The sequence below is a fragment of the Erythrolamprus reginae genome, chromosome 4 (assembly GCF_031021105.1).
Source record: "Erythrolamprus reginae isolate rEryReg1 chromosome 4, rEryReg1.hap1, whole genome shotgun sequence".
Lineage (NCBI taxonomy): Eukaryota > Metazoa > Chordata > Lepidosauria > Squamata > Dipsadidae > Erythrolamprus > Erythrolamprus reginae.
This window is the reverse complement of record NC_091953.1, coordinates 26,770,544-26,786,502: the sequence shown is the minus strand read 5'-3', so window position 1 is coordinate 26,786,502 and position 15,959 is coordinate 26,770,544. Positions and strand designations below refer to the sequence as shown.

The 15,959-nt window shown below is 41.6% G+C and overlaps 1 protein-coding gene across 1 annotated transcript in view; it reads left to right on the top strand.

Annotated features, from left to right (window-relative positions):
* Positions 1-1,310: 1,310 nt before the first annotated feature.
* The window catches only part of KATNAL1 (katanin catalytic subunit A1 like 1), a 53,342-nt gene continuing 38,693 nt past the window's right edge, over positions 1,311-15,959 (top strand). The window contains exons 1-3 of the mRNA XM_070749873.1: positions 1,311-1,587; positions 11,505-11,680; positions 15,028-15,188. Of these exons, the coding sequence (XP_070605974.1) occupies positions 11,519-11,680; positions 15,028-15,188 (323 nt within the window). The 5' untranslated portion in view covers positions 1,311-1,587; positions 11,505-11,518. The remainder of the gene's footprint in view (positions 1,588-11,504; positions 11,681-15,027; positions 15,189-15,959) is intronic.

Genomic DNA, 15,959 nt, shown 5'->3' with positions numbered 1-15,959 from the left:
TGCTCTTCTCTGCACTCTTTTTAGAGTCCCAATTTTTGTGTGTGTGTGGTGACCAAAACTGGATGCAGTACTCTTAAGTGTGGTCTTAATAAGGCTTTATAGAGTGGCATTAATACCTTACTTGATCTTGATTGTATCTCTCTGTTAATGCAATTTAGGATTGCAGCAGGGTTTATGCATTTGCTCATTCTAGTTTGATGTAGATGCAGTCCCGATCAAAATTCTGAATGAGAAGGGGATGTAAATATCCCAAATTAATGTTTTATTTATGTTGTTTTATCTGTTATTGTTTTTCATTTTGTTAGTCTTTATCATGTTTGTTTAAATCTATTTAAAGTTCAATGTCTTCGTTCTTTTGCGGTTTGTTTTTAAAATTCAATTAAATAAAAATAAATTTAAAAAGGAGTAATTTTATCTCATACACGCAGGGAAAAAAATGTCACTTCAGGCTGAAGGAAGAAAGCACTGACAAGGAAGAAAACAATCAACAACCCAAATCTGCAAGCATGTAAATAAGCAAAGCAACCCGTTCACAAAAACAAGGTAAAAATGTACATACTGTATCTCCAATCAAAAGTCTGAATGAGAAGGGGATGTAAATATCCCAAATGTATGTTTTATTTATTTATTTATTTATGTTTTTTCTCTTTTTTTGTTGTTCATTTTGTTAGTCTTTATTATGTTCATGTAAATCTATTTAAAGTTCAATGGCTTTGTTGTTTTGCGTTGCTTGTTTTTAAAATTAAATTAAAAATTTAAAAAATAAATAAAAAAGGAGCAATTTTATCTCATACATGTGGGGAAAAAATTGTGGCAGAGTTCACTTCAGGCTGAAGGAAGAAAGCACTGAGGAGGGAAAAAAAGAATCAACAATCACAAAAATAAGCAAGTATGTAAATAAGCAAAGCAACACGTTCACAAAAACAAGGTAAAAATGTACATATCTCCGATCAAAATTCTGAAGGAGAAAGGGATGTAAATATCCCAAATGTTTTTGTTGTGTTTGTTTTAAAATTTCAATAAATAAATAAATAAATAAATAAATAATACATACATACGTGCGTACATACATACATACATACATACATACATAAAATTTTTAAAAAGGAGCAATTTTATCTCATACACGCGGGGGAAAAATTGTGGTGGAGTTTACTTCAGGCTGAAGGAAGGAAGAAGCACTGACCAGGGGGAAAAAACCCAACAATTATATCGGACCGCGCCGGGAACCATCTCCTCAGCAAAGGTTCGGGTCTCCCTCCCGCCAATAGGGGGAGGAGCCTCAGGAGGTTTCAGGCCGCCTTCCCTCCGCCTCCATGGCAACCAATCGCCACCGCCACTCTCCCGCACGCGCGCCAACGGGCCGAGGGAACCCAGAACGCGGTGCCCCCCCCGCCACTTTCCTCTCTTTCCGCGCACGAGCACGCGAAGGCGGCGGCCCCTCCCTGCCGTAGGCCCAGCGGCTCCTCCATCCTGTGCTTTTTTAGATTAAGCTTCGAAGACCGAGGATGCCATCTCCGTTCTCCCCCTCGCTCGCCATCGCGAGCCTCCGGAATTCGTAACGGACGTTTTTTCCTCCCGCCCCAGGTGAGCAAAGGGGGGGGGGGGGCGACCCTTGGAAAGAAAAGATGTTCTTTTTTCGAGAAGCATCATGGGAGTCGTAGTCTCGCTAGGCTGTCCCTTTGTCGGGCTGAAGCTCGGACTACAGATGGGATGCTCAGTTCCTTATTCTTAAGGGAGGGACATGTTTTACCTGTGCAGTAGATGGAGTTAGGCGAGGAGCAGTTGAAACTAGGATTGGGTCCCGATTATAACGGCGCACCCCTCTATTTAATGAGGAGTGGGGTGCCAGTTTTAATTCAATTCAATTTCAATTTATTATTAAATATTCAATTCAATTTATTTGATTGTTAGATTCAATTTCAATTTATTATTAAATATTCAATTCAATTTATAGATTATTAGATTGGCCTGTCTGATGTCCTAATTTCTCTCTTACTAGATTTTTAAAAAAAATAAATTTTATTAATTTTTAATAATAACATACACTCTATATTTGCACAGTGATGGGTGCTCCCACCACCCAACATCATTCATACAAACCCTTCCACCAAAATTAGGGGGTACTTTTAAATCTTATTTTAAACCAAGAACAATGTTCTGGAGACCTCACCTACAAAAATATATTTTTAAAATTGAAGGGGTCCAAAGATGGGCTACAAAAATGGGGGAAGGTTTTAAGCACAAAACGTATCAGGAAAGACTTCATGAACTCAATCTGTAAAATCTGGAGGACAGAAGGGAAAGGGGGGACATGATCGAAACATTTAAATATGTCAAAGGATTAAATAAGGTTCAGGAGGGAAGTGTTTTTAATAGGAAAGTGAACACAAGAACAAGGGGACACAATCTGAAGTTAGTTACGTTTATACAAACTACTACTATCCTACACAGGTTTGACAAATAAATAAAATAAATATAATAAATAACAAATAAGTGAGGAGACAAAGTTAATGAGCAATATTGCAATGGCTGCAAATTGAAAGGAATAGCGGGGGACGAGGAGTTACATCCCAATCATGATGCCCACTTTCATGATAAGATACAGTTATAAGAGTAAAAATAATGAGCAAAAGAAATTACAGGCATGAGATAAGAAAGGAAATTTTGGATTTCCCCTTTTATTAATGTATGTATCATATTTTAAATATTTTAATAATTTTAAATAACTCCAAAACTACACTTCAATTTGCAGTGGCTCACAGACAAACTTGTATGTTAGATTGACTGACTACCTTGGTTGTTAAAAACGATTATTTGGCTAGAATTGACATTAAAAAGCAGAGGGAATTGATTTAAGAAAATTAACACTGCAATTGTATTCATGTTTATCCAAAAATGATTGCCATCCATTCAGTGGGGCTTATCCTTAGCAACCATGTACTGTATTATCTTGAACTACAGAGTCAGATTTTAAGACAGATCAAACATTATTTCACTGAAACTTAAATTACATATGTTTATATGTTTTATATTTACAGTATATGTTTTAATTTCTGTTGTGAGCTGCCTAGAGTCCCTAGAGACAGCGGTCTCCAAACTACGGCCCATGGGCCGGATGCGGCCCGCTGAGGTCTTTTAACCGGCCCGCGGCAGCACACGAGATTTTACCGATCGATATAATAAGCTCCCAAATCTCCTGTCCACTCACTGTGGTTGGCTGCTGAGTGAGGAGCAAGGGGCGGGGAGGAAAGCGGGCCTGCAATTGGCCCCTTTCTTTGCTGCCTTTAGGGGGGGAAACTGCTGCTGCCCTATGGCAGAGCAGCAACAGTTCCTCTCCCTTAAAGGCGAGAAAGAAAGGGGCCAATTGCAGGCCCGCTTTCCTCCCCGCCCCTTGCCTTTCCACCTCCTCCCCACCTCCTCCTCCACAGTGTGTGGACGGGAGATTCAGGAAATTGGCGATTCAAAAACTCCACTGAAAGTCACAGCTAAGTGCGCCATAGCTAAGTGTGTGTGTGTGTGGGGGAGGTGGCTGCTTGCAAACCCCTGACCTCCACCGCCTCCCCCCCATGGCACAAGGCGAGCACACCTCCACTTCTCTCTCTCTCTCTTCGCTTCTCTGGTAGGCACCGCCTCCACGCCCTCCCCTTCGCTCTGCCCCCACAGCAGCTGCCATTGGTGCAGCGACAGCGGCGGCTCCTCTTGGACCAGGCCCCACCCGGGCCGTCGTGGTCACCTTGCTGCCGACAGAGGTGGCGGGAACCGCCCTGTCCCCCTTCAGGGCCTCTTTGACAGCCTTTCCCGGCAGAGGCGCCGCGTCTGCCTTCCCAACAGCTCCTGCTGCCGGCGCGCAGCTCTGCTCACCCGAAGCCTGGCGTTGACGCTGGAGAGCGGGCTTCGGGCTCTTGGCATCAGCAGCTACCACGGGGCCGATGTTGTTGTTGTCTCAGCGGCTGCCCTGTGCCGGCCATTAAGTAATAATTATTACTTAATTATTAATTACTTAATTACTTATTACTTCTTTATTTTAAATATTGTATTTGTTCCCATTTTGTTTTTTACTTTAAATAAGGTGTGTGCAGTCTGCATAGGGATTTGTTCATAGGGTTTTTTTAATAGTCTGGCCCTCCAACAATCTGAGGGACAGTGAACTGGCCCCCTGTGTAAAAAGTTTGGGGACCCCTGCCCTAGAGAGATGGGCAGCATACAAATCAAATAAATCAATCAAATAAATAAACATTTATATGATGACTCATCTCGCAAAAAAACCCCATACGCTTTATGTTTTTCTGTCTTTGCAATCATCCTTTCTTTCAGCCCATGGGTTGCAAGGTGTCTGAAATAATTCAGTGGCATGCAATCCAACAATCAATTGATTTCACCATATCTATACAACTTCATACATTGCCTTTGTTCTATAAAAATCACGTTATGAATTTCATCTATTATTTTCTGTCTTCTTTACCCTTGATGTGTTCATTCCTTCTTACACATTTTACAATTTGGACTTTTTTTCAGTACATTTCTTTCATGCTTGCTTGCTCACTATTGTGTCCATTCACCACCCATTCATTATTGACCCTATGTTTTATTGTTTTACTACATCTTAAATACTCTATTCTCACTGCACCCAATTTTCTCTTATGTTTCTCAATATACCCAACTCTCACTTCCATGGACCAGAGTGAGCAGAAGTTAACATATGTTGAAGATTATTTGGATTCTCAGGCAATAACATGATGATGTTTGCACACATAAATACTGTATGTATACATTTATCTTCCCAATCAAAACACCTTTAAACATCATCATAAACATTCCTTCTATTTTTGAAGGAAATGCATACATACATAATATTATATACAGTAATACCCCGGTTATTGCGTCCCCGACCATTGCGAACAGGGTAATTTGCGATTTTTCAACCCGGAAGTCAAAACACCATCTGCGCATGTGTGCCCTTTTTTTCTATGGGCACGCTTGCGTAGATGGTGCCCGGCAGATCAGCTGCTGGGCGGCTTCCCTGGGTCTTCCCCCTCTTGCTGGCGGGAGGGCGAGCAGCGGGCATCAGCAAGGAGTTTCCCCACCACCCACGCAAACTCCTCGCTGCCGCCCGCCCTTCGCCCGCCCACGCCGTTCATTCTCGCCGCTTTCGAGCTGAGTCCTGAAGCGAATTCGCTCCAGGACTCAGCTCGAAAGCGGCGACAGCCAGCGCGGAGAAGCCGTTCGCTGGCGCTGGCTGTCGGCGCTTTTGAGCTGAGTCCCGGAGCGAATTCGCTCCAGGACTCAGCTCGAAAGCAGCGACAGCCAGCGCGGAGAAGCCGTTCGCTGGCGCTGGCTGTCGGCGCTTTTGAGCTGAGTCCCGGAGCGAATTCGCTCTGGGACTCAGCTCAAAAGCGCCGACAGCCAGCGCGGAGAAGCCGTTCGCTGGCGCTGGCTGTCGGCGCTTTTGAGCTGAGTCCCGGAGCGAATTCGCTCCGGGACTCAGCTCAAAAGCGCCGACAGCCAGCGCCGACAGCCAGCGCCAGCGAACGGCTTCTCCGCGCTGGCTGTCGGCGCTTTTGAGCTGAGTCCCGGAGCGAATTCGCTCCGGGACTCAGCTCGAAAGCGGCGACAGCCAGCGCGGCGCGGCTGTTTTAAAATGTCGCCGCCGGCATGGGGGGCTTGCCAGCACCCCCCGGACCCCCAACCCGGGTTTGGGGGGCTGCTAGGAAGCCCCCCATGCCGGCGGCGACATTTTAAAACAGCCGCGCCGCCCCCAATCTTCGGCTCCTCGCTAGCGCTGCGGGAGTAAAAACACCATCTGCACATGCGCAGATGGTGTTTTTACTTCCGCAGCGCTACTTCGCGAAAACCCGCTCGTTGCGGGGGGTCCTGGAACGGAACCCTCGCAACGAGCGGGGGATCACTGTACTGCTCAAAAAATAAAGGGAACTCTTAAATAACACATCCTAGATCTGAATGAATGAAATATTTTCATTGAATACTTTGTTCTGTACAAAGTTGAATATGCACAGCAGCAGGTGAAATTGATTGTCAATCCGTGTTGCTTCCTAAGTAAACAGTTTGATTTCACATAAGTTTGATTTACTTGGAGTTAAATTTTGTTGTTTAAGTGTTACCTTTATTTTTTGAGCAGTGTATTATATTTATATAAAAATTCCCTGAATAACCAAAGACGTCATCACACTTTTGTATTTTGCTCCCAATTTTATAATGAACCATTTGCTACGCACATCTAACAGATGTGTTTGAGGTCTATCGCATACTGTTTATTTTGTATTTGGGATTCAAATTTTGATTCCCTATTTGGCAAAACTTTTCATATTTCCAACCTATTTACTTTCTTAATATCTAAATCAACAAATATATAATGCTTTTCATATAATGCATTTTAGGAAGGTAGAGACTATCTATCCATGCAACAGCAATCCATGCTAAATCTAAAGAAAATACAGTGATACCTCATCTTACAAACGCCTCGTCATACAAACTTTTCGAGATACAAACCCGGGGTTTAAGATTTTTTTGCTTCTTCTTACAAACTATTTTCACCTTACAAACCCACTGCCGCCACTGGGATGCCCTGCCTCCGGACTTCCGTTGCCAGTGAAGCGCCCGTTTTTGTGCTGCTGGGATTCCCCTGAGGCTCCCCTCTATGGGAAACCCCACCTCTGGACTTCCGTATTTTTGTGATGCTGCAGGGGAATCCCAGCAGCGCAAAAACAAGCACTTCGCTGGCAACGGAAGTCCGGAGGTGGGGTTTCCCATGGAGGGGAGCCTCAGAGGAATCCCAGCAGAGCAAAAATGGGTAGTTTGGCTGGCAAAAGGGGTGAATTTTGGGCTTGCACACATTAATCATTTTCCCATTGATTCCTATGGAAAACATTGTTTCGTCTTACAAACTTTTCATCTTAAGAACCTCGTCCCGGAACCAATTAAGTTTGTAAGACAAGGTATCACTGTACTGTACTGGTCAGTTTTGGTGCATTCTGACTAGTTAGAAGAAATTAGTGAGCTCATAAAGAGAGTCAAGAAAAGCAATGTATAAAACAGATGTGGTGGAATGGATGCAGATATGGTTTGCAGTGGTAGAAAGATAAGGAGAAGTATAGTGGAATCCTATCATTTTTCTTTAGATAGAATACTTTCATTTTTCATATCTTATGTCTTTAATTTCTTTGACTTATTGTTTTATTCATTTCTATACTTGTATTATGGCTTATCCCAAAAAGGAATGGCTGATGGGTGTGTATATATGTACAGTACCATATGATTTCTTCCTCAGATAAAACTTGCTAAATGTCATAGGACGGAAGACATTACAATCAAACATACAATTTAGGTATTTATTTTTATTTATTTGTTTTGTCAAGTATGTATTGGTGATATACAAAGATATAATACAGTGATACCTTGTCTTACGAACTTCATTGGTTCCAGGATGAGGTTTGTAAGGTGAAAAGTTTGTAAGACGAAACAATGTTTCCCATAGGAATCAATGGAAAAGCGATTAATGCGTGCAAGGCCAAAATTCACTCCTTTTGCCAACCGAAGAGCTCGTTTTCGCGCTGGTGGGATTCCCCTGAGGCTCCCCTCCATGGGAAACCCCACCTCCGGACTTCCACATTTTTGCGATGCTGCAGGGGAATCCCAGCATCGCAAAATGGGCGCTTCGCTGGCAACGGAAGTCTGGAGGTGGGGTTTCCCAGTGAGAGAAGGCTCAGGGGAATCATAGCAGCCCAAAAACAGGCGCTTCGGCTGGCAACGGAAGTCCGGAGGTGGGGTTTCCCAGCGAGGGAAGCCTCAGCGAAATCGCGGGGATTGCAATGCTGCGATTTCTCTGAGGCTTCCCTCGCTGGGAAGCCCCACCTCTGGACTTCCGTTGCCAGCGAAGCGCCCGTTTTCGCGCTGGTGGGATTCCCCTGCTGGGATTCCCCTGTAGCATCGCAAAATCCGGAGGTGGGGTTTCCCATGGAGGTGAGCCTCAGGGGAATCCCACCAGCGTGAAAATGGGCAATGGAAGTCCAGAGGTGGGGTATCCCAGCGGCAGCGGTGGGTTCGTAAGGTGAAAATAGTTCGGAAGAAGAGGCAAAAAAAATCTTAAACCCTGGGTTTGTATCTTGAAAAGTTCGTATGGTGAGGGAATGCAATTAACTGGTATACAGTACTGTAATTCTCTTAATGCAACTCTGCTGATAGAGGGACTTTTGACATTGATCTTATTGCAATGTGTGATTTGTCAAGTCTTTGGTCTAAGTTGGTTGATTTAATACCAACATGGAATAATAGGGAGGTAATTTATCTACTAACAAACTGATCTACTTTTAAATTCTGTTACATTTGAAAAAATGTAATGACTGCTAGAAATAAACCTAAAGTCAGAGAGGAAGTATTGGCCAACACGGATCAAAGTAGCCATTGTGCAAACAGATAGGAAATGAATAGTTTGCTTCCGGTGGTTTGAGATTTCAGGGAGCTACATTTTGAGGTTCCAGAGAATGCATTTGTTTCCCCCTAGCTCTGAGGATAAACTTCAGCCCACCGACAGACAGACGGACGGACGGACGGACAGACAGACAGACAGACATCTGCAAGGCTTTTCTGAAGGCCTCTCTAGCCAATAATAGAGCTCTAGATCAATGTTTCCCAACCTTGGCAACTTGAAGATATCTGGACTTCAACTCCCAGAATTCCCCAGCCAGCAAATGCTGGCTGGGGAATTCTGGGAGTTGAAGTCCAGATATCTTCAAGTTGCCATGGTTGGGAAACACTGCTCTAGATCAATCTGGAGATTTGTTATTGGCTGCAGAGACCTTCAGAAAAGCCTTTCCTGCTGCAGAAGAAATGGACCGAGGTGTGGGAGGCCAGGTTGCAATTGTCCAAAGCCAGAGAAGTTCTTGAAGATCTCTGACAGGGAAAATGAGGCTGGGGATAACAAACACATGTGAACTTCTGGTTGGGCCATTTTTCACCATCCCCAGACTTCAGGGGGCTTTCCTGAAGTCTGGGGAGAATGAAAATGACCGAAAAGAAGGGCAAAAATCGTCTGGCCAGGGCATGCATACACACTGGTGCTGACATAGGGCATCACCTCACATGCCCTCAGATACGGCCATAGGTTCGCCATCACTGACCTATACGGAAACTCTCTGCGCTCTGTTGTGTCTGATTCCGAGGATGTAATTATGGTTTTATGATGTTACAATTTTGTAAATGTAATAAATAATAAAATGTAAATAAATTTATTTATTTATTTGCTATAGTTGCTTTGTTTTGTGTATTTCTTGCTGTAAACCCCCTTGGTAGTAAATAAAGTAATCCAATAAATAAATAAAATAACCCAATTTCATTTTGCCTTAGCGCTGTTTGTTGAAGGGCAGCCCTGATACATCCCTCAAAGGGGTCTTTAGCCTGACTTAGAACATTTCTTGATATGGATAATATTCTTTATTTTGCATTGGCTGATGGTTCTTGAACTGTACAAACCGTTAAGGACATGGTTCTTGTTGTATCACATGAATTGTAATGTTGAATTGCGTCACCATATGCCAAATATAATTGGGTGACATCACCTTTTCTTCAGCCACGCACTGAGAAACTATCTATATGGATTTGCTGTATCTCAAGTGAATTAATTTGTTTGGATTATGTTCTGAACAGACGCCAGCTACCAGCAATTAATAGTTCAGTACATTCAAATGAAACAGCTTTGTTTGCAATATCATGTAGCTCGTGTTTTGAGACATTTTTTGGAAGACTAAAGCATATATAAACAAAATAGGGCAAACTTGTTAGTTTTTGAGATTGTGAGGTGTTTTTTTAAAAAACATTTGGGATTAGAGGAGATTGAAGATTATTTTTATGGAGCAGTTAAGTTTTGAAAGGAAGCTAGTAGTCTCTGTCGTTCAGCTCCATTTATTTATGAATGCTACAGCTACATTTCCTGATGATGTAATACATTGTTCATACATGTAGGTCATTCACATATTATATTTATGAAGATTACTCGTCCCCCATCAGAAACTGCTAGCATTTAGCATTTTTATGAAAAAAATTCCCTAGAAATGTTAACCTTATATATGTTAACCCAGGGGTCGACAAAGTTGTTCAGAATCTAGGAGCCAGCCAAAAAATTTAGGAGCCAGAATTTTTTTTAAGCAAACTTGGTTTTTTGCCGAGTCTCCACCTTACATCGCTTTCACCCCCTCCCCCCCGGCGCAGGCCTGGCTCCGCCGAGCCGGCTCTGCTGTACTCCCGTCGGGATCCGAGGGGAGACCGTTAGTCAGAAACCGAAACAGAGAAGAAGGAAAGGGAGACCGGGCCGGGGACGCGGGTGAGGGGGGGAGGGGGGAGGAGGGGTTACTGGTCGGAAGTCACCGCGCACGCGGCCGGAGGAGGAATGAACAAAACCTCACGCCGGGAGGGGAGGGGCTTCCGCTTCTCTCCGAAGGCGGGTGAGCGGCCAAGATCGGAGCGTCTGTGTGCGGTGGGGGGGAGTGAAGGGGTTCGAGTAGGAGGCGGAATGGAGGCAAGGGGGGGAGGGAGAGACGCACGCAAGCGCAGGGGACGCTGGGAAAGCAGCTCGCTCCGAGGTTGATGGGCGGAGCTACGGAAGCCAAGATGTACCATTTCTGGGCGTAAACACAAGGCGGGAAAAATATACTGTATACATACAGTACAGCAGGCAACATTTTCTAGGCGCCAGACAACATTTTCTAGGCGCCACTGGCGACCAGGCGCCTGGGTTTGTCGATCCTTGTGTTAACCTTATAGTTAAAAAAAAAAATACTTAAAAAAAATAAAGGGAACATTCAAATAACACATCCTAGATCTGAATGAATGAAATATTCTCATTGAATACTTTGTTCTGTACAAAGTTGAAGGTGCACAATGGCATGTGAAATTGATTGTCAATCAGTGTTGCTTCCTGAGTGGACAGTTTGATTTCACAGAAGTTTGATTTACTTGGAGTGATATTGTGTTGTTTAAGTGTTCCCTTTTTTTGAGCAGTGTACAGTACGTATATATAAAAAAGCAAAGCTAACAGTGACTGAAAAGAGATAGTGGAATCAGTTAGAGGTCACGGTGGCTATTTGTCAAATTTCTTAGTTATAAACCCATAATTTTTCTGCATTGAGCTGAAAAACCCATTTCTTAAGGATGTATTGTGTGCATTGCAATTTGGAAGAGGGAAAATGAAGAAAAAATATAACATAAAGAACTGACCTGTCATTTTTATTTTAGAATATCAGATTTCTAGTTCCAAATATACAGTAGTGGTAGCAAATATGTGGGCAGTTCTTGCTGAAATTTCAAAAGTTTTTTTAAAAAAAAGATTGCATAGCTTCTTTAGAATGATTGATAGGTTTCATAACTACCATAACAAAATAATAACGCACACTTTAATTAAAAATGCAGTTATAGTTCTAAGTGAAAGAAGGGAGGGGGTTGTGTCAAAGAATAATTTAATTTTTACTGTGTTGTTGCACATTGTATTGTAGGTTTTTCAAAGAAGATGAATTTGGCTGAGATTTGTGATAATGCTAAAAAGGGAAGAGAATATGCGCTACTTGGAAATTATGACTCTTCCATGGTTTATTACCAGGGTGTCATCCAGCAAATTCAACGGCATTGTCACTCAATCAGAGACCCAACATTAAAGAGCAAATGGCAACAGGTATAATAACAAAAGATTTAAATGCAAATGCTTACCGGTAATTGTTGCTTATGTTTCTTATGTAGCAGAATAACAATATGAAAACGGAACTCACTGAAAGAAAATAGGACTCGGTATAATGTTAATAAACTAACAGCAGAACATGTCATTTATGTTATTAAATGTTCTCGACCATCACTCAAATTAAAATTTCTTAACAGAAAAAATAGATTATATTTCCTTATCTGAACTCGCTAGATTTGCTTTGCCTAATAAGGAACCTCTCTGAACAGGAAGTGCTACTTGGAATATACAGTTCCTTATATATTACATAAGATGAGGAGGACATTTGTAGAAGGTGCCCTTTCAGCTGTTCTGCATCCAAAATTAGAAAGCAGGATTTCATTTAGCGATGAGGTAGAGTTGGAATTTTTCCACACTGATGCCTGCTCTATGCAAAATGACATTTCTATGATATGCTAGAATCCAACATCAGTTTGTTCATCTTTTATCTCTTTATGTTGGTTGTTCTCCTCCTTCTTTTTCTTATAAATAATATTTATTATTATTCATTTATTTATCCATCCCATTTAAGTGTTGCCAAATCTGCCATAGACATTCAGAACTTAAAATCATAAATAAATGATTAATATATCATGGTAAATATTATCAAAAGCAATTTATACATCCACAATATCTTATTTATTTATTTATTTGATTTGATTTGATTTGATTTGATTTGTATGCCACCCCTCTCCGCAGACTCGGGGCGGCTAACAACAATAATAAAAACAGCATGTAGCAATCCAATACAAAAACAACTAAAAAAAACCTTATTATAAAACCAAACATACATACAAACATACCATACATAAAATTATAAAGGCCTAGGGGGAAAGAATATCTCAGTTCCCCCATGCCTGGTAGCAGAGGTGGGTTTTAAGAAGCTTACGAAAGGCAAGGAGGGTGGGGGCCATTCTAATCTCTGGGGGGAGTTGGTTCCAGAGGGCCGGGGCCGCCACAGAGAAGGCTCTTCCCCAGTAACAATCCGCGCCATAATGAAATAATAATCCTGCTTATTGTTTTGTATAATCATGATAAAAAAAAACACATAATAAAGATACCAAATATGGCAACAAGATGCTAATTACTGAATGCCGTCCCTCTTAAGTAACTTCTAGAACCTGTAACAGCAGGGCCATACTTAGCTTTCAAGGACACTGTCTTCTGTAAGACAGACAATTGCAACAGGAGAACAGTACCTATGGAGAGCAACCAACCAACCAAGTACTTCTTCTGAGTTGAACATACAATAGGGACCAATTCTGGTTGGAGAAGATATCCTGCAGGTGGGCATTGAGCCGTATAAGTCAGTGTTAGTACTTTGAAATATCTGTTGAAAGACAGTGATCGATATCTGCCAATAAATGGTCTGCTACATTTTGAACTAATTTCCAAGTGATTTGCAAAGACTGCCCCAAGTAGAGTGCATTATGGTAGTCCAGCTGGTTTGTCATGAGGGTGAGAGCCTTCTCTGTGGCGGCCCCAATCTTCTGGAACCAGCTCCGCCCAGAGATTAGGATTGCCCCCACCCTCCTTGCCTTTCGTAAACCTCTTAAAACCCACCTCTGCCGTCAGGCATGGGGGAACTGAGACATCTCCCCTTGCCTATGTAGTTTTATGTATGTATGGCATGTTTGTTTGTATGATTTTTAAATAATGGGGCTTTTAGATTTTTAATGCTAGATTTGTTATTTTAGACTTTTAATATTAGATTTGTCACTGTATATTGTTTTATCACTGTTGTGAGCCGCCCCAAGTCTGCGGAGAGTGGCGGCATACAAATCTAATAAATAATAATAATAATAATAATAATAATAATAATAATAATCCCATAATATTATCAGTTCTGTTCTTGTTCCTTGCCATACTTGAACCACGATTGAAAGCTATTCAGGACATTCAAAGGCATTTGTGGACTGAATGCCCTTCCGGGGAGGAATGAAAAACTCACTATTCTCCTGTGATTGACAGCAGTGCTGTGGCAATTTTGATCTGTCAAAAGGAAGCAAAATGGAGGGAAGTGGGGTTTCTGGAGTACATAGCAAGGGCCTGGGGAATTATTTCTAATTGAAAATTAAAGGAAAAGATTTATCTAGCTGGAAGCTGACCAAGGAGAGATTCAACCTAGAAGTAAGGAAGAACTTCCAGACGGTCAGAGCGATCAACCAGTGGAACAACCTGCCTGCGGAGGTTGTGAACTCCCCAACTCTGGACACTTTCAAGAGGAGATTGGACTGCCACCTGGCTGGGGTGCTTTAGGATTCCTGCTCAGGCAGGGGGTTGGACTTGATAAACCTGCATGGTTCCTTTCAACTCTAACAATAAATAAAAATAAATAAATAAAATAAAATTGTAAAATTCACTTTATGTTGTAAACCTTTCAGCTGTGCTAGTTAAAACAAACAATAAGCAAACAGGCAGTCTTATCCGATTGCTCATATGAGGTGTATAAAAACACAGGTATGTTGCAGAACATACAATAGGGACCAATTCTGGTTGGAGAAGACATCCTGCAGGTGGGCATTGAGCCGTATAAGTCAGTGTTAGTACTTTGAAATATCTGTTGAAAGACAGTGATCGATATCTGCCAATAAATGGTCTGCTACATTTTGAACCAAGACTGCCCCAAGTAGAGTGCATTATGGTAGTCCAGCTGGTTTGTCATGAGGGTGAGAGCCTTCTCTGTGGCGGCCCCAATCCTCTGGAACCAGCTCCGCCCAGAGATTAGGATTGCCCCCACCCTCCTTGCCTTTCGTAAACCTCTTAAAACCCACCTCTGCCGTCAGGCATGGGGGAACTGAGACATCTCCCCTTGCCTATGTAGTTTTATGTATGTATGGTATGTTTGTTTGTATGATTTTTAAATAATGGGGCTTTTAGATTTTTAATGCTAGATTTGTTATTTTAGACTTTTAATATTAGATTTGTCACTGTATATTGTTTTATCACTGTTGTGAGCCGCCCCAAGTCTGCGGAGAGTGGCAGCATACAAATCTAATAAATAATAATAATAATAATAATAATAATAATAATAATAATCCCATAATATTATCAGTTCTGTTCTTGTTCCTTGCCATACTTGAACCACGATAAAAACACAGGTATGTTGCAGATCTTAGATTGGCACAGCCCTTGTGTTAGAATGAGAGTTTTATCCAGTTTAGTTTGCCTTGTGCAAATAATAGCAGAAATCAACAGTTTTCCAGCAATTTGGCTTCTGTTTATACCAACAGCAGTTTTATCTGCTCTGCATGCTATAAATATAATTTAATTTTTGAACATCTTCACATTTATTCGTTTTTCAGGTTCGGCAAGAATTATTAGAAGAATTTGAACAAGTAAAGAGCATTGTCAACACCTTAGAGAGTTTTAAAATAGACAAGCCTACAGATATTCATGTATCTTACCAAGATGAACATTATAGAGATCCAATTGTGTGGCCACCCCCTGTTCCAGCTGAGCACAGGTAATTGGGTTTAAATAGGATGACATGTTTACCTGCAGGCCATAGCAACCACGTTTTTGAGAGAAAGTAGAATATTGATTGAAAAAAACCCCCTGTTTTACCTTATTCCTCCTTTCCCCTTTTTAAAATATGAGCATTGACTATAGAATCACATCAGACATTTGAACTATTATTCATAACCTAGTATGCTAGTTTGCATTACAAATATAATGTTAAGGTCTGGTTATTTCCTGCTGACTATTGCTGTTAGTATGGTGGTCGCTAAAAATCAAACTTCAGTTCTTATTACAGATTTTCATGGCAGATTTTATCAAAATGCTATTTTTTTCAAAACCACTCCGAACCAGTATGCTGGATTGTTGAAAACCTTAATTTATCTTGGAGTTCAGACAGAATTCTAGTTACAGTTTGATGCGATCCTTGAATTGAGCTTCTGGTCCAATTTTTTCTTGTCCTTGTTGTTATCCGACTGTATTGCTAACTCCTAAGCCTTATTTTTTTTCCATCTTTCTACTTTTTTCCTTTATCATCTGTCTCTGTCTCTACAGTTTCCCTAATTTCCTAATTCTCCATTTTGTGAGATGTGTATGTAGTTTTTCAATGTACTTAATTTCTATCCTGATCATCTGCACAGCAGTGAAAAGAGTTGAAAGGGATTAAGTGGATACAAAGAACTGGGTAGCCCTCTGCTACAAAGCATAGCCGTACCTGACTCCTTAGAGATCAAGAGATGCAATTGGAACATTATCTTTCCCCCCAGAGTTGAGCATC